At 40.2% G+C, this 19193-nt stretch overlaps 2 protein-coding genes across 3 annotated transcripts; both read right to left on the bottom strand.

Moving 5' to 3' along the window:
• Positions 1–7: 7 nt before the first annotated feature.
• Positions 8–3297, bottom strand: LOC133847635 (putative fatty acyl-CoA reductase CG5065). Its single transcript, XM_062282805.1, has 8 exons — positions 3167–3297; positions 2822–3107; positions 2494–2730; positions 2314–2423; positions 1393–1763; positions 1268–1338; positions 1074–1199; positions 8–1006 (listed from the first exon to the last, which is right to left on the bottom strand). Exons 1-8 carry the CDS (start codon positions 3219–3221, stop codon positions 778–780), a joined length of 1485 nt encoding a protein of 494 aa, XP_062138789.1. The 5' UTR covers positions 3222–3297; the 3' UTR covers positions 8–777.
• Positions 3298–5165: 1868 nt separating this feature from the next.
• Positions 5166–8771, bottom strand: LOC133847118 (actin-5C). Of its 2 annotated transcripts, none has more exons than XM_062281919.1 (2): positions 8605–8771; positions 5166–6843 (listed from the first exon to the last, which is right to left on the bottom strand). In XM_062281919.1, exon 2 carries the CDS (start codon positions 6833–6835, stop codon positions 5705–5707), a length of 1131 nt encoding a protein of 376 aa, XP_062137903.1. In that variant the 5' UTR covers positions 6836–6843; positions 8605–8771; the 3' UTR covers positions 5166–5704. The 2 variants fall into 2 exon arrangements, with proteins under 2 accessions (XP_062137903.1, XP_062137902.1); XM_062281918.1 differs by lacking the exon at positions 8605–8771 and adding an exon at positions 7195–7356.
• Positions 8772–19193: the final 10422 nt, after the last annotated feature.

Genomic DNA, 19193 nt, shown 5'->3' with positions numbered 1-19193 from the left:
TTGTGTTTATTTTGTTGTACTTCTGTTTTGTTTTGTATTTTCCAGTTGTGTGTGTTGGTTGAGTATTCTACACGCAAAAAATGTTATAAGCGAAAAAGACAACGACGCTGCTTGTAGCTCTCGCACTTGTATTCACCTATTTAATCCCAGTTAGCTACGCTTAGCTTCTTTCTAACACTTGCGCAATTTCAATTAGGCTGCACACACATTTTTTATTTATTTATTATCGTTTTGTAGGTATTCATTTTCAATCTATCTTCATTTTTCACGCAAAATTAGTCGCTTTTTACAACGTGACCGCAAGCTGCATTGCGTAAATATACTATTTCACGTCATCGAAATATACCACTTTTCAAAACTGCACACGCTGGTAACACTTCATATTGGTATATTAATATTTTATACCACAACGAGCGCCCTCTTTTGAATAGCATTTGGTTGCGCTTAATAACATTGAAACTAGAGAGCTTTTGTAACGATTTTTTATATGACTCCTCTTAATACACCGAAGAGCAACAATTATGTAAAATGTTTTGGTATTTTAAAATCTTCTCGTTGTGTTATCGTTAACACTCATCTAACAAAGTAGTAGCACGCAATCAACTGCCAACCGCTAGGGGGCGCCCACAACGCGGCAATAAAAATTCGAATTTCAATAAAAAAAACAATGTGTACTTTTATTTAACCATAGCCGTAAATTAAAATTGATTAAAAATAATGATACAAAAAAAAAAATACAAAAAAAAAAAACGATACAAATTCAGGAACGACGACAGTCTATGCAATAAAAGTGCGCATAACAAACCTGTAAATAAGACGCAACAAGAAGCCATAGACAACGATGCGACACAGCCAATCTAGAACATAGAAGATCTTCATGCGCAACTTGGCACCGCTGGAGCTGTCGGGACTCTCGTTCAGCAGGAACTCCTTGGCACCCCGAATGCCATTCTGGAAGAACTCTACATAGTTGATGTTCGAGTGTTGTAAGAATCCAAAGACGGCACTAGACACAACAAACAAAAATACAAAATGAAATCCACGAAATTTAAGATTGTTAAGTTTCAACTTACACTTCATTGGGTGGCACCATTTCGTGGAGAGCGCGGAAATTCTCGTTCTGGAAATGCCATTCGGTGACGGCAAAAACTTGCAGGGCTTGGAATGCGGCAAAGATGCGACGCTGCAGCTTCAAGAGGCTGAAAAATTGATTGTGATTGTGATTTGTGAGGTTAAAAACGATTACTTCGCAGGGCTGCAAACTTACAAGGGCTTCTCATTACTCAGACGCAACAGAGAGTCCACCACAATGGCCATCATGATGTGCATCGTTATAAACTACAACAAATTGGATTCAATATCAAATTCTTAAATCAATTCACCTTAATTTACCCGCACAAAGTGCAACACGGGGCAGAGAGTAATGCTGCCACCTGGCAACCAAAGTGTTTTCTCAAATGGATTCTGTCGTATGTAACGCTTGCCAATCTCAATCACCTGGCCCATGGTGATGGGCGAGATGTTTGCCGTTGCACAGTTGATCACATCGATGGGCTGCTCCTTCACGGGAGGCGCTTGCAAATACTTGTAGGCGGCAATGATGAGACCTCGCACCACCACATCGGCGGGTACAAAGTCGGCCACAATGTAGGGATCACAGTTCTGGGAGCGCAGAATGCCAACGCCACAGGCCACCAGCATTCCTGTTGGTCCATTGAAATTATCCGCCCATCCCGGCACCGGTTCCTCCAACGTTGAGATCACTATCAAATGGATAAATAGAAAATCATTCATAATTAACATTTATGTTAAACGAAAACTGTATTCTCTTGATGCTAGAGACGGTACCAGCTGATTTTCGGGAGGCTGTGTTTATATCTCTGGTTTGTTTAAGCTTTTGCTGCTCCTTTACATGCCATAATAAACTTTATAAACGAAAAAATTGAACATCAAGTTGATTTTGTTGGTTTTGGACTCTGGTACCAGCAGAAGGTTATGTATGAATATTTGTTATATCGAATAACCAATCCAAATCGTATAAGTACATATATTTCGTCGAGTCGGTACCAGCGCGAGGTAGTATATGAATTTTGTTATATAGTTTTTTCTAAAATTGAATCGATAACTAATCCAAATCGTATAACTACATATGTACATATATTTTGTCGAGTCGAGATCGTTGACTTTACCGCTACATATCATTAATTGCTAGCCTCGATGATACAATCGTTGTTAGGGGCCATAAGTTGACCCGATTTTAATGATATAGGCGGACTCTATTGGGTATTTGGACATTATGCACTTTTTACATACCGATGGAAGGTCGAAAGATGGAAATTGGCAGCTGATCTTTGTAATCGTTGGCCACATGCTCGGCCAAACTCTTGGTGAAAGTATACGTGTTGGGCTGAAAGTTGCTATACCTAAGGGATATTGAAATATATAGTAAATATGCTCTGTACTATATATAAAATATTGTAAACTGTCACGCACTTGAGATTGTAGATATTTAGAGTTTCGGCATCGAAATTCTCGGCCAATTGAATGGTGGTACGCCAATCGGCATATGGCGGATATATGCGTTCCTCTACCTCCAATTCGGTGGGATTCGAATACGTTGTCGACACGTGAATGAACGCCTTTAGTTTCTTCCACTGCAATGCCACCTTAATGAGCTCATGCGTGCCACGTGTATTGATCAAAATTGCCTCACGCAACGGATCATCAAAGCTGTTTACCAAATACAAACAGAAACGGAAACAGAAACACATGGTAAGGTCGAGAAGGTCACTACTAAGGGAACGCATGTGTCGCCACCTACCGCACAGAGGCTGCCGAGTGATAGACAATGGTGACATCGCGCAAACGTTCGAGATCCGCTTGACTGATGCCCAAACCCAATTCGGTGCAATCGCCGCCAATCGCCTCGACTTTGGCCAGTGTTTGGGGCTGTTCGCGACGCAAACGATCGTAGAGACTGGTCTTGAGTAAGTCTTCCAGGCGATTCTCGATGGCAACACCCTTCTTGGGGCGCAGTAGCACATAGATTTTGCCCAGATCGGGACAAGAGCGCAACAACTTCTCTATGAGCGCCTTGCCGACGAAACCTTCCAAACGGGACTCGCATTAAATAAAAGATATGGTTTCTATTGGGTATTTCGGTTACCTGTGCCGCCAGTAACGAAGATTACTTGATCCTTGAATGCCTCGGCTATCGACATGTTTGATACGTGCGACTCGCTGTCCAATTGCTGTCTGAGCACTGTTGCAACAATTTGCTTTGGAGGAACTCTTTTGATCAAGGGGCAGACATATGATAATGCTCAAATCAAATACAGACGTCGTTGGCCGGTCGGATTAAAGATCATTTCACTGAATATTCAACAATAGCTACACTCGCAAAATGCACAAGCAAGAAGGCTACTTTATATACACTTGTATCATGCGCAGTACAATACGTTCAATAAATCTTAAAATGAAAAGAATACAAAGAAAAACAATAGATATACGTTTGGCGCCATCTTGCGTATGTTGCGCGCAATACTTAAGTTATTCAGGACTTGGAATAGTAGTGCCATCTTGCGCCTGTTGCTGGCACAAAACTTGGGCACCCAGTGGGTGGCAAGTGCTAATATGCCGATTGTAGGGCATTTGCCCGTCGTATATACTCTGAAATGTCTAAGTATAACACACGCACGCATACAAAGCATGTTAACAAAGTTGAGGAATGATCCTTGCCCTTCAAAACGAGTGTACAAAAGTTGATTTGAAGAGCAACATAAAATGAAAACATATCGTTTAAGTTGACAGATACCCAGTAATCCCTTGACCTATGTAAACTGACTGTAATTGCCATAAAGTTTTTATTAACTAAGTTAATGCTGAACTTTAGAGGGTATCCTACAGTCGATCACACATGCAGAACTTAACAAATAAACAGGATATGCAAATATTTACATACATTCATATGCTCGACAGGGGCGTAACCCCTGAAGCAACAGCAACATTGTTAGAAAATTTGAAGTAAGTAGTTTTCTAGAAGTTTCCAAGATACATGCACTTAAATACTCAAAGCCAATATACCCCATTTTCGAAATGCATGCAGCTTAATTTACCGTTAAACTGCAGCTAATGGATGAGAAAGTTTGAAAAGCATCTTCCGAAAATGTCGAAGATGACACCCAGCAAGCAGACAAACAGACAATCTTTCAAATATCAAAAATGTAGAATCTGGCACAATGGTAATTTATAATCCACATTTTACAAAAAATAGAAGAACAAAAACTATGTTAACAATTTGTGGTAGCGTTAGAACGGCACTTTAATCGCAGCGATGGGTCGTCGTCTGGTCATTTGCTTTTTATGAATGGAATGGTCCACATATTCTAAGTTTAAGGTCATTAGCATGTATACACAAGTATGTGTGTGTGCGTGTTTTATGCCGGCAACTGCATTACACACGCACACACAACTAACGAGGAATAGACAGAGAGCAAAAGAGAGCCACCAAATACATGTAGAGCGAGCTTCAAAATGCCGGGTTTGACAACAGTTTGCCAGAAAGAGACGCAAGGCGAGGCGATGAAAGCTCGCATTGAGTTCGCTGACCTCCTCTGACATAGCAGCATCAATTCGAGATTTTGTATTTTTTTCTGTGTTCATCTTTTGCTGTTGTTGTCCAGCTAAAAGTAATATACAATGTAATGTTTTAGGTTTTCTTTCTTTCTTGCATTTCACATTTTAATTAACATTTGACGGCGTATACGAATACGCATGCAATTAGAAGTGTGTACAAATACAAAAATAAAATAAAAATAAAAGAATTAAATTCGAATACAAAATTGCAACTTAAAAGGTACAAAACGAAATCCCAAGAGCGAGCACTGAAGAGTCTGCCGTTGTTGTTTTTGTCGTTGTTGCTCACCACACTCCCTTGCTCTCTTTAACGCGCGCATGTATGTGATTGGGTGTGTGTGTGTATGTGGCGTGTGTTATTGCATTCGCCGGCCGGCAAAAATGCAGCAAAGTTAGAAGCGAGCGAAAATACAGTTAGGGCAAAGGCAAAAAAAAAGAGAGCTGGATGGCGGATGGGTGGTGGTCAGAGCATAGCAGCGTTATCAGTGAAGCGATAGTCAGAGCGAGAGAGGAATAGAAAACAGAGTTGGTTAAGTTTGTTTTTTCTTCATCATATTTTTGTTTCATTTTGTTGTTTATAATTACATCATAATTAAAAAATAATACATAAGGTTGCGTTTGAAATTTTACAAAACTTAGTGTTGTTGTTGTTGTTTTGCAATTTGATGGTGTTGTCTTTTCTTTGCTTTTTTGGGGAATATTTTTTGGATGTCTTTTTTTTTTGTTGTCATGCCCGGGAGTGATTGCATGGATGTGTTTTGTGTGTGTGTGTGAGTGTTGTGTTCGTGTGGAATGGCGGCAGAGAGATTGAGAATATATATATATAGATGTACGTTCTTCTAGTTGTTGGTTTCAATTTAGTTGTTATATTAAAAGGTATTTAAAAAAAAAAACAAAAAAATATGCATTTTATATCATATATCTCGTGGTCAAATAAATTAAATTAATGCTAGAACACAACATGACATTGATGATGTGATAACATTGCGCAGCTCTTCTGGTTGATGTTGTTTTTGTTGCCACTCCACTTCTCCTCTTGCTCCCGTTTTGGCCACCAACTGTTGCCCGCTTAGAAGCACTTGCGGTGGACAATGGATGGGCCAGACTCATCGTATTCCTGCTTGGAGATCCACATCTGCTGGAAGGTGGACAGGGAAGCCAAGATGGAGCCACCGATCCATACAGAGTATTTACGCTCTGGTGGGGCAATGATCTTGATCTTCATGGTCGATGGAGCCAAGGCGGTGATCTCCTTCTGCATGCGATCGGCAATACCAGGGTACATGGTGGTGCCACCGGACAGCACTGTGTTGGCATACAGATCCTTACGGATGTCCACGTCGCACTTCATGATCGAGTTGTAGGTGGTCTCGTGGATGCCGCACGCTTCCATACCCAAGAATGAGGGCTGGAACAGGGCCTCTGGGCAACGGAAACGCTCATTGCCAATGGTGATGACCTGACCATCGGGCAATTCGTAGGATTTCTCCAGGGATGAGCTGGATGCAGCTGTGGCCATCTCCTGCTCGAAGTCCAGAGCGACATAGCACAACTTCTCCTTGATGTCACGCACGATTTCACGCTCGGCGGTGGTGGTGAACGAGTAGCCACGCTCGGTCAGGATCTTCATGAGGTAATCGGTGAGATCACGACCGGCCAAATCCAGACGCAGAATGGCATGGGGCAGTGCATAACCCTCATAGATGGGCACAGTGTGGGAGACACCATCACCAGAGTCCAACACAATACCGGTGGTACGACCGGAGGCGTACAGCGAGAGCACAGCCTGGATGGCCACATACATGGCGGGTGTGTTGAAGGTTTCAAACATGATCTGTGTCATCTTCTCGCGATTGGCCTTGGGGTTCAAGGGGGCCTCGGTGAGCAGGACGGGGTGCTCCTCGGGTGCCACACGCAACTCATTGTAGAAGGTGTGATGCCAGATCTTCTCCATATCATCCCAGTTGGTCACGATACCGTGCTCAATGGGGTACTTCAGGGTGAGGATGCCACGTTTGCTTTGTGCCTCATCACCGACATACGAGTCCTTTTGGCCCATGCCGACCATCACGCCCTGATGACGTGGACGGCCCACAATCGATGGGAAGACGGCGCGGGGCGCATCATCGCCAGCGAAGCCAGCCTTGCACATGCCGGAGCCATTGTCGACAACCAATGCAGCAACTTCTTCGTCACACATTTTGTAAGCTGCAAAAAGTAACAGAAAAAAAGTCGAAATTAACAAAATGGCCACCACAAGCAAAGAGCAGAACTTTTCTCTCTCTCTTTCTTTTCTTTTTCTCTTTTTCAGGGGCAACACCCTGTGCACAAAAAAAAAGCTCAAGAGCGCGCTAAAGAGTGCGGCTAAAGGAGGGCGCCACTCTCCTTGTTCTTGTTTCACTGCATGTGTGTGTATACGTGTGTAATCGCCTCAAAATGGCGGCCGGCCACTTGCACGAAAAAATTGAGAAAAAAAAAATTCACTACTTAAGCCGGCTCCTATTTGTAAGTTGTTTCTCGTTTTATTTGTTCTTATTGCATTTGGATTACTGTTTTTACCTTTTGGTTTTGTTTAAACAAACGACGTTTAGGAAAAACTCAATTTATTGTTTTTCAAGTTGAAAAACTGAAACCACACACTTGGTTTTTTGCTGTTTAAGGAAGGCGACGAGAGCGACTCTAAATGCAACCGCACCGATTGACTGCCGAAAGAGGAATGAACAAACTGGTGAGCAAACGAACGAATGCCAGTTAACAGCCATTTCAGGCAGCGACGTCGCTGCCGTTAATCGTCGTCGTCGTTCGTCGTCATCGTCTTCGTTTGTGTGAGCGCAGCTGCTGCTGTTATGCCGGCTCGCTCGCACATAGCGTGCGGTGGCGCATGCGTGCGACAGAGAGCGCATGCATATACAGCAGCATACTCGGCTCCTCGGCTTTGGGTAGCCAACTTTTGTGACCATATATGGTCATGTTTCGAAGCGAATTGTTGTTGACAGAGAGATAGAAATGTCGCCGCTTTCGCTCTCTCACGCGTTTCGCGTTGTCGCGCTGCTGCTGACGACGACGACGACGACGGTGACTATGTGTCGAAGGTTTTCTCCATTTTTTGCGCGGCTCATTAAAAAACCGGCATTTTTGCATTCAAATAACTGCAATGACGTGATTCTTTGACTATTTCTGGCCCAAAGTGTGTGGTTTTGTCTACGTCACTTGACGCTGTGGGCAGACGAAGCCAGTGCGAGCGAGAAGGCGAGATGGATGCCATAAATATCAACACACACACATGTACACATGTGTCTTGTATGCGTCGAATTTGGGAATTTGGCAGTTACTTTTTGTTTTTTTTTTTGAAAATTTGCTCGCTATGAAAGTTAATTGAAGCGTGGGAAAAATAGAAAGTGTTTTGCGAATTGAATTGCAAATACAAAATGGCCACGTTCAGCCCTGCTACTTCTTAATTGTGGGCACGCCCCAGCATAAGATCCACTTACACACACACACATGCACATGCAAATATGCCTATTTGAGCGCGTGTGTGTGTGTGTTTGCCTTGAATTCGCCTTTTCTAAGCTTACGAAATGAGCCGTTATATCTTATCGATCCGAGCGATAAGATAAATGTTGAGTGCGACTTTTTTAACACTTTGGCGTCGTCAGCATGTGACTTAATATTTTTGATAGTTTGATTACGAATCCATTTCGTATATGTGTATGTAAATATACATATATGTATTGTATGTACATAAATATATTTTTTTGTTTATCAAGAATGACTTTTGCTCGATTCTTTATCACACATTCCACACAGCACTTGCATTGAAAAAAAATTGTTGAAAAAAAATTTCTGCTATATTTCTTCACGTCTTCTTGAGCGATTTTTGTTTTTGCGATGACTTTGATGTTTTTTGTTGTATTTTTGTATTTATATTTTTTTTTTGTTTACTGGTGCCTTGAATACAATAATACTTACATTTGGTCTGTTTGTTTTAAAATTAAATAAATATAAATTAAGTCTTTGCGGTTTTGTGTCTTTTGTTTAGACGAAGTTTGCTTGGTGTTTTTTTTTAGCGGTGTTTTGTTTGTGTCGCAATGGAATGGAATATATCCACACAGCACAAGAACTCAAACTGTAATGACATGAAAACTGGTCGCAGTTTGCCGTTTTATAAAGCCCGTGTCCGTCCCAAAACCCAACTCGGCAACTCGAACACAAAACCCGGCACCCGTAAGTTAGCTAGGCGCCTTATCAGCAACACACAGACACGCACATACATACATTTCTCCAAGCAAGCAGCGAGCGTTTTACCATATATGGTATGAATTGAATTTTTTACCCCGTTGCCGTTTCACTGTGTGCATATCTGTGTGAGCTCTGCGCGCTCTGCCTGCCTGTAAGTATACGTATGTGTGTGAGTGTGTGTGTGTGTTGAGTGTTGAGTGTAGAGTATTTTGCAGCATAATCCCCTGATACGGGTGTGACTGTTTTTATTTTTTCTTTTTCATTTGAGGTTGCGTCACTTTACCACGATAACTAAGTGCGATATTCTAATAGTTAATGAATAGTTCACATTGTTTATATATATGAATCATACGCACTGTAATAAAGAATTTATAGAATCCGAAATATACATATGTTTTTATTGTGACAAATATGCAAAATAGTTGTAGTTGTTTTTGTATATAAAATTCCCAGCTGTACTAATATTAATACGTTCATAGTTGAAGAAAATATATAAAAAAAAAACAATCAAAAAGTAAACAATTGTCTGTACTTTTGATTTTAATATTATTTTTTATTATCAATTTTCCCCAATTAAAAAATAAGGCCATTTGTCCAATGCCACAATCGCCGATAAGCTAATGCTTGTGTATGGATTTCTTCCAATAAGAATTATTAAATAAATAACTAAAAGTACAATTAACAGAAATGTGTTTTATTTAAAATACATAAAAGACACAAACAACATTTAAATTCGCAATAAGTTAATACTAAGCCATTTAAACAAGAGTCAATTTAAAATAATTATTTTAAAAAGATATATTAATAATGTGATGAAATGTAAACAAAAAATGCTAAATCAAAGTACAATGATAACGAATTCATTCATTTAATACGCTATTCACTGTGACACACAAAAAAGCGGAAAATAGTAAAGAGTATTCAGAAGCCGTTATCGGTTTTGAATTTAAAGCTCGGTTTGCAGCAATAACGGCGCCAGACCAAACAGCTGCCAGAGTTGATGCGTCAACGACGCGTTTGCGCAAAAGAGATAGCGGCATCAGCACTCGCACACACACTCGCACACAAAGAGACTCGCATTCGCACACACACAAATACATGCTCAAAATTGCGCTCATTCACTTGCTGTGCTCTGCAAAATGCTGACTCAACTCAACTTGGGGTTTGTTTTTATTTGGTTCTCCAAAAACATATTTTTAAATTTCTGATACAGCCGGTAATGGTTAAATATTGATATAAACTTATAAATGACTTATTCTACATATAAGCGCACATAATTTGTTATTGAACAATTTTTAGTCATATTGGAGATGTTTATTTTAGTTAAAAACAGTCCTTGACAATGCAGATCTGGAGCCGCTCTCTTGAAAAGTGAAAGAGAGCAATGTGAGCAAGTGAATAAGAGGTTGGCAGCTTCGGAGAGGGGAAAGTTGCATTAAGCATAGATACAAATACAAATATAAAACAATGAGTATGTGCGGCTGTGTAGATTTGTTAGTGAGTGTGTGTGCAGATTGCTCATAGATGGCAAATGAACGCATTCCACAGGCAATCGTGATTTTGAAGTTTTGCCGCTTGACTAATCATTGTTTCAATTGAATTGCCTATTTTGACGCGCCGAAATCGAGCAATATCAAAAGCTGACATACACATACTCAGTCAGCTACAATACGTACAATGCATGTGAAGCACGCATACAACTACAGCGGAAAGCATCAACAGTGTGCGTGCTGATGATACAAAAAGGCAGAGCAAGTAAGTAGGAGCGAGAACGAGAGAGGCTTACGCAGGCGTGCGCTTTCGCAGCAGCAGCAGCAGCGCATAAACACACACACTCACAACGCAGGCACACAGACAGAAGAGACTATCAGAAATATGCTTGGCCAGTCCAAAGGAGTGGCAAAGTGACGTTGCTTTACTGATAGACCCTCTCCCCCTTTCTCATCATACACACATTGGATCGCCTTGCATTTATATGTACATATACATATGTACATTCATACATCATATGTATCTATGTATGTACATATGTACATACGAATGTATGTATGTAGACAAGAAGAAATCGAATTGGGCTTGATTGTTTGCAACTGTTGTTCATTGGAATTGTTGAATGCAGACGCTCAATTTGAAATGGGAGCTGGGATCTGTTTTGTTGCTTCAATGCTTCATTTTTTTCTTCAAAGAAAATCCAATAACATGAAACCGAAACAATTCTCATGGTGTTTGTTTAACTGCCATTCGCAAACGTCAGCAACAATTCGCATTCCACTCTGTTCACTCTTCTTGCTTCTTCTTCCTCTTTTGCTAAAATAGACATTATCATTGTAGTCGTAACAAGCATGTGTGTGTGGAGAATTTCTTTGCCTGAAATGTTCGATCCGTTTTCATATGTGTGTGTGTGTGTGTGTTTATCTTTAGGCAAGCTGGTAACACCGTTTTTGTTTTGCTTCGTTTTTGCAGAACTTGTTGATTAATTTGTTTACTCGTTTTACTGTTTTAACGATGTTAATTAAGATCGCAACAATTATCAGATAACTGTCATAAAAGCTAGTGTGGCACGCCTTTGCCGAAATTCGTGGCGTATGTAGATAGATCGATAAAAGCGTTACACGCACATAACTACATACAATGTGTGTACATTTTTACATACATAGATACATGCATACATGTACGTACATACATTAATACATACAGATGCGCTGCGACCTTGCCAGGAGTTTACTACAAAGAGGGGGAGGGGCAAGAGACGTGCACACACAACTGCCTTTATTGAAACTAGAAATAATTAAATTGCCAAAAACGGCATATTGACGTAGCTGATGACTTTGAAACCGCTATGCGAGCAACAACAATAGCAAGCAACAACAACAACAACAGAAATACAGTCAAAGCGACTACAAGAGCCATGATCAACGACCTTTCTCCAAAAGTTCGTAGCTCGTCACGTTTTCTACACACTCACAAACACACACACGCATTCAAGTAAGCGAAGCAAGCGATGTTGGAGACCAAGACGAAAGTGGAGACGTAGACATTTACTTACTACACAAGCAGTGCCACTTGCTCAACAACAACAATAAATACCCGGCATGCATGCCTGCCTGTATGTGAGCGTGCGTGCGTGTGTGTTTGAGTGTACGCATACACACGTAAAGAGAACTTTGTAACCATAAAGAGAGCTGCGACTTAAGCTGCGAGTCGTAGCCAAAGCCACAGTCAAAGCCATTGTCAAGGTCATTGAATGAGAAAATTTTTACAATTTTTTCGCAATTAATTGGGCATTTTACGCGCGTTTATTTGCGCTTTTGGCATTTACATACATATGCACATATGTACATATTTATACACTCCATTGCATCTCGCTCTCCCCTCTCCCCACCCCATTCATCCACCCAATTTGCACTTGCAGTCAGTTGCTTTGCCGCATTTAGTCACTTTAGTGAAAAAGTTGTACATTTTCACTACAACTTTTTGAATCGCATCGGATATATCGGGTATCAGGTACAACATCATTCAATAAGCAACCAGTTTTTGGCCATGGCTGATAGTTCAACATTAAAATCTCATTAATTGTTTTTACCTAATTAGCCAGTGATCACCTCAATGGAACTAGATGTGTAGTTCATTTGAAGTTGTGCAAGTAAAGTGCAGTAATAAAATGCCTTAAATCGCAGCACGAAAACAAATTCCAAAATGTTGTTAATTGATCGTCTAATTACCGCTGCATTATTATTTACTTAAATACATGCAGTTAGCGATGAGCTTCGCGGCGATTGATCGAAATGTCTAAAAATTGCACTTGCCAAAAAAAACAAGTAAGAAAGCTACAGTCGAGTGTGCTCGACTGTGAAATACCCGCTACCCATTTTGAATAAAAGCAAAATATTACGGTAATAATCTCAAAATATTAAAAATATGCATGTATTTTCGATCGATTAAAAAAAAAAAAAGTTTGTACTTCGAGCGGGTTCGAACCCGGGCACCTCAACATGCGAGTCTTGCACTCTACCACCTGAGCTATCGCATTGCTTAAGAACCCCTATGCATACAGATGCTAATATAGACGAGCATGTACATATATACGTATACGCATACATACATAGCAGGCGGTTTTGCTCATACAAAATATTTCTTTAATAAAATCCACAATTTTTATTTATAATTGTTGTAAATACGATAAAAAAAAAAATGTTGTACCCCGAGCGGGCTCGAACCCGAGTCCCCCCGACTACCGCAACAGTAATATGCTTGCACTCTACCAATAGAGCTATCGCAGTGCCTCTTGCATACAGATACAAATATAGAGGCTAGCATGTATATACGTATACGCATACATACAACACATACATAGAAGGCGTTTTTGCCCATACAAAAGTATTTCTTTAATAACTTCCCCAATTTTTTTCTGATCGTAACCAAATTTTCAGGGATCATAACTACTAAAGTTATTACTGTATATTCCAAAATTCGTAACTCTAGCTTTAAAATTACGCTTGTTATTCGATTTTTTTGATTTGCGGGGGCGGAAGTGGGCGTGTCAAAAATTTGAAACAAACTTGATCTGCGTGCAAACATAACACATGGTGTCGAAAAAAAATTATTGCTCTATCTCTTATAGTCTCTGAGATCTAGGTGTTCATACGGACAGACAGACGGACACACAGACGGACAGACGGACAGACACACAGACGGACAGACGGACATGGCTAGATCGTCTCGGCTGTTGACGCTGATCAAGAATATATATACTTTATAGGGTCGGAGATGCCTCCTTCTACCTGTTACATACATTTCCTGCCGGCACAAAGTTATAATACCCTTCTACCCTATGGGTAGCGGGTATAAAAACACGCAATCAATATGTTCGCTAATTAGAGAATTTACTTGGAACTAGTTCTTCACATATGCCATCTTCAATTGGTGTCTCATCTCTAATTGAGCATCTCTAACAGGCTTTCGATTGCATTGCGTGAGGCGGCGCTGCTGATGATGAGGCGACGAAGAAGAAGAAGTAAGCAGTAGCAGCTAGTGGAGAATTTAAAGCAGCTTTGGAAAAAGTGAAAAATGAATTATATATTGTTGCGAGGCGCCATTTTTCTCAATTTCACTTTAATGCCAACGTACGCCTATATTTGTGCGTGCCTCGTGCATTTGTCTCCTCCCTCCCCACTATCTATGTATGCTGCCATTTATCGTCTGGCTCAACTTACTGCGTGTCCATCCATTTTATTTTCAGTGGGTGCGCATTTCACACAACATGAAAAATGGTGCAAAGCAGAAAATATGTAATTAGCCAAAACCGAACTTTCGTGGCGAGCAAACAGCAGCAGAAGAAGCAACGACGCATCAAAGCATCAAATGTTTCGACAGTGGTTGTGGTTAAAGGAGCAAAGAGCAGGGAGAAGGAGTAAGTGTGAGTGCACTCACTTGTGAGTGCGAGCGAGCGAGCGAGCCAAAGTGATAACCCAATAGACAAATTGTTGCGCTGTTTTACGGATTGCAAAGGATGTCGAAACAATTTGACTGCATTTGATTACTACTTAACGATTGTCTAACTAATAACCGCTATTTATTACAATGGCAATTAACAATTAATAGCATAGTGATTTGATGCCAGACAAAATCCAAAAACATGCTGTGGATTGTGGGCTGTGTGCGGCGTAAGTTTGCAGTGTCATTTCTTTTGCTAACCGCAGCCGAAGGTGTTACAACAATTGTACGTGTGTCTGTGTGAGTAGACAGTCTGGAGGTATTTATTTTTTTTTTCTGCTGCTTGTGTATATTTATTTTCATTTTTAAAGTTGTTTTTGTGCTTGGTTTAATGCGGCGTCAGCGACGTCGTCGGCGTCGGCGAGACTCTGACGGCGTCTGGCTGGGCTGGTTTACTGCTGCTTCTTCTTCTCACTCTCCTTCTCCTTTTTTTCTTATTCGTCGTCGTTTTCGTCGTCATCTCTCGCATTGTTGCTGAGCAACGTGTCTGTGTTGGTGTGTGTGTGTTTGATTAGCTTTAAGCTTGATGGCTCTGTGTGGTGTTAAATCTTGTTTGGCGAAATGTTTGCTAGACAACAATATATTAATAGAATAAATAATGTACGCCGGCTGGCGAATAAAGTTTATCACAATAACTCGATAACTTTCCAATACATAAATAATCGATTATTGCAATAAATTACATTATAAGCCGAATTTAGTAGCTGATATCATAATAACTTGATAAGTTTTCCATATCTGTGTGTGTTCTAACGAGTTGTTGAATTGATAAATAGAATAGACAACACACACACATACATACATATACATACATATATTTATTAGTTTACTGCGACGTTAGTGTTGCATTTATATGGCTAAAGCAACATATTTGCATGGTGAAGTAACTGTGACACAACAACTTAAACTACAAACACAGTAAACGCCCGATAAATGGTCCAGTAGAGTATTTATATTTTAATTATTAGCGTATTACCCAAGCAATGTTATCATCATCCACATTGTGGCTGTTGTTAATTGCTTTATTATTAACTAACTGGCTGACAGATGGCGTCACTGTGTGACTTAGGTGTCGGTCGGATCATGTGGACAGTGTGTGTGGATCGCGTGGATCGCATTGCAGCGAGTCTCCACTTTGACAGAGGTAGCTAAAGAAGGCCACAAAGAATGTGGGTTGCAAAAACAAAACCTTAAGTGGTTTTTAATGAAAATGAGTGACGCTTTGCGTGTGTGTGTGTTATACTTACATATGTATGTATATATGTACTGTATTCGTAAGTGTACAGCGTCCGCCGCCTACACACACACACACACACACGCACGTTTGTTCTCATGCCCATTCCCATTCCATTTCTCATTCCCATTCGCAGTCATATGGCTGTTCCCATTCCAGGTGCCTTTTGGGTGAAGCTTTTCGCAGGGTTGGCCCGTTACGGTTCACTGCCATCAGCTGGGCGTGTGTGTGTGAGTGTGTGTGCGTCTGTGTGTGCGTGTGAACAACATCAATTAAACAAGCAACAGACAACAACAGCAATTCAAACAAAGTTGGCATTTCTTGTGCCATTTTGTTGTTGTTGCTGTTGTTGTTATTCTCTTCTATGCAGCCAGCAATTACACAAATTGGAAAACGCACGTGAGTGAGTGAGTACGCGTGTCTACGTGTGTGTGTATGGGTGCGGATTTGAATGCGCGTGACAAGAGAGGTGCGTGCAACAGGAGTAGCGCAAATGGTCACACCCAAAAAAAAGCAGTGCGCCTAAAAGGCGCGTCGCTCTTATCATTCCTCCTCCTTGCTGTCATTCGTCACCAAAAACCGTTCCCAACTCACGCCAATGGATCGTAAATTGAATCAAGATGGATCCTCTATGTTATGGCAAGAAAATGAGAGAGAGAGAGAGAGTATGTGCCATCAACGGATATGAAGCTGATCTTCTAGAACGGAAATGAAATGCTATTATCAACTTTTCTTTATTTTTTGTTGTATTTTACTTTATTTTATGTTTTGTTGATATCGCTGCACTTGAGAGAAGTTTTTCGTATTCTTTGGGTTTTCTGTTATCATGACTATAAATACATATGAAGAGTCACAAACCATTACAATTCCCAACAGCCTATAAATAATAATACAGAAATAAACAACAGCAAAATTCCCAACACATTTTAACGACATTTTTGTTAGTGATTAAGCAAGCGACTGATAAACTAATATGAGTATTTATTTATATCAGCGACTACATAAAATACACAAATGAATAATAATAATGTGCATTTTATGCACTGATGATAAAACCAAACAAACAAAACAATGATTCAAAATATAAACTGGAAGTTTTCGAGTTCGCCTTAAGGCGAATCGTGCTTATCATTGGAATTAGATGACGGCCCTGGTCACACTATAGCAAAGCAAAGCAAAGCGATGAGTCATGTTTCGTCCCACACGGGACAACGATGTGGACAACAAGCTCGCCTTAAACACACACACAAACGCACACATATGTATGTATGTATGTGTGCACATGGATTTATCACTGGGGCGGACTTGAGGGTCGCTGCTGCTTGGAAACATGACGCGGCAGCTTAATGAAATGATTCATCCGTTCGTTCGACTGAAATGAAAAGTGAGTACAAAATTCAGTTAAGCTATTTGCATATGGAAACATCGAAAGCCCCGCAAAACGGCACAATAACAATCAACAATAATAAAATCAAAGTCACAAACAAATAACAGCAAAACGGAAAATAAAAAAAAAAACTAATGAAGATGAAGAGGGATAAAACAAACGCCGTTTGTTTTTGGTTTTTTTTTGTGTGTATCTCACACTCGCTAACCCGAAAGCTTAAAAGAGTGTAATGAACTTAGGGCTGCGTTTGGTACAACAACAACTCGGACCAATTGCTGCAGCTGAGATATTTGAATGTTGTCAAACAAACGCAGTGTCTTTGGGTCGAGTTTGCTCGGAGAGCGCAAACTAGGTGAACGGTAAACAAAATAAACACAAACACACACACACATACACATACAAACATACATTTGCATGAGCAAAGCAAACTTAGGCTAAGCCAACGATCGTCTGTTTTGTGTGTGTGTATGTGAGCAAAGCAAACGAGCATCAATACATTTGCTAGCTGGCTCGCACACACACACACACACACACACGCAGAGAATAGACGCGCAGCTGCTGCGCAGCTTTTAAGCGTTTGTTCCCGTTGCCCGGGACAGTTGAGAAATCAGAAGCGCACGCGTTCACTCAGCTCAGCAGCTGCGGCGCCGTCGCACCTGTAGCCGGTTAATAATAATGACGAGCAAAGAGAAATAGAAGCAGAAGCACAAGTGGGAGAAGAAGAAGAAGAAGCTAAACAACAACCACATTGTCGGCACAATATCTTCGTCGGCTTCTCCCATTGTTGACAGTTACGTTTGAAATGCTAAGAAAAACAGAAGTCGGAACGGCATAAAATCCGATAAACTTGTTCTCCGCCAACGGAAGAAACTGGCTGCAACAGCAACAAAAAGAAAGAATAGAAAGAATTCTACAGCACGGCGCAACAAATTAGAAACATTTTTCTTAAATACAGCAGATTATTATCATACTTGCATACATAATTATGTGCTAAAGAAAAACATACATACATATTCCACAAAAACAAAATAAAAAAAAAAAGTTGTGACCTATCTCTATGCTCAGCAGTGTTCACAGTTATTGCAACGGTTCTTAGGCAACTGGAAATGGGAGCCACAAATACAGACACACATATTCACAATACATTCTTTGAATGAAGAAATTAGTATTTGCCAAGATAGCGTGATCTTAATTATGCTCCTTTTTTTGTTGTCGTTGTTGTCCTAGCTGACATAAATAACAAACACACCCACACACACGTGTGAAGCTCTAGCATACATATATACATACATATGTACATATGTATGTATGTATGTACATTGACAGTTCACAGCAATTCACATGTCCATGCAGCGTTGTTTCCAAACTCATGCTTTCTAGAGTTTCACTTTCTAAACTAGGCACCGAATAAAAAAAAACGGATAGCAATAAAATTAACAATGACAATAAATTGATCTATTTATGCACAAACTTATGTACATACATATGTACTTACATATGTATGTGTGCGCAAGTACATAAACATTAAAATTTACGTTTGCATGTATGGGTGAGTGAGTGTGGATGTTTTCTCAGGGCTGCTCTTCACTCGTGTGGATTATGTGTATGTGCGTGTGTGTGTGTGTGTGTGGAAGAAGAAAAAATAATAAACGGCAGCTAAAAGAAATAACAGCAAAACAAGTCAACGTTTATGGCATTATTTTTGTTGTTTTTGTTTTTGTTTGTTTGCGCTTGTTGTCTTTTTTGGTTTTTGTTGTCCATTTAATTTTTACTTTGCATAATTTATTTCGCTTTTTGGTGCTTTCGCACACACACACACACATGCACTTATACATACATACATATAAAGCCAACGATCAGATGCCGAAGCCATTGACATTGAGCTGTCTCTGCTGGCGTCGCTGCCGCATTTGGCCGTTGCCATTTTAAATAAAACACAGCGCAAAACTTTTGTTGTTTTTTTTTCTTCTGATTTATATCGAATTTCATCCCAAAATGTACATGTTGCAAAGTTTCGACTGCGCATATATGTATATATATACTCATATATATAGAGCTATATACTTTACTTTTTTATGGGCAAAATGTAACGATTTTCGAAATTCGAAGAGCGGAAATTGACAATGTTGCCATATTTTGAACGCAAGCTTCAGTTGCTCTTTTGATCTACACAACTAGAGATGACACTGGCTGGCATCGATTGTT

This window comes from Drosophila sulfurigaster, chromosome X (genome assembly GCF_023558435.1).
Source record: "Drosophila sulfurigaster albostrigata strain 15112-1811.04 chromosome X, ASM2355843v2, whole genome shotgun sequence".
Classification (NCBI taxonomy): domain Eukaryota; kingdom Metazoa; phylum Arthropoda; class Insecta; order Diptera; family Drosophilidae; genus Drosophila; species Drosophila sulfurigaster.
This window is presented reverse-complemented; position numbering and strand designations above follow the sequence as displayed.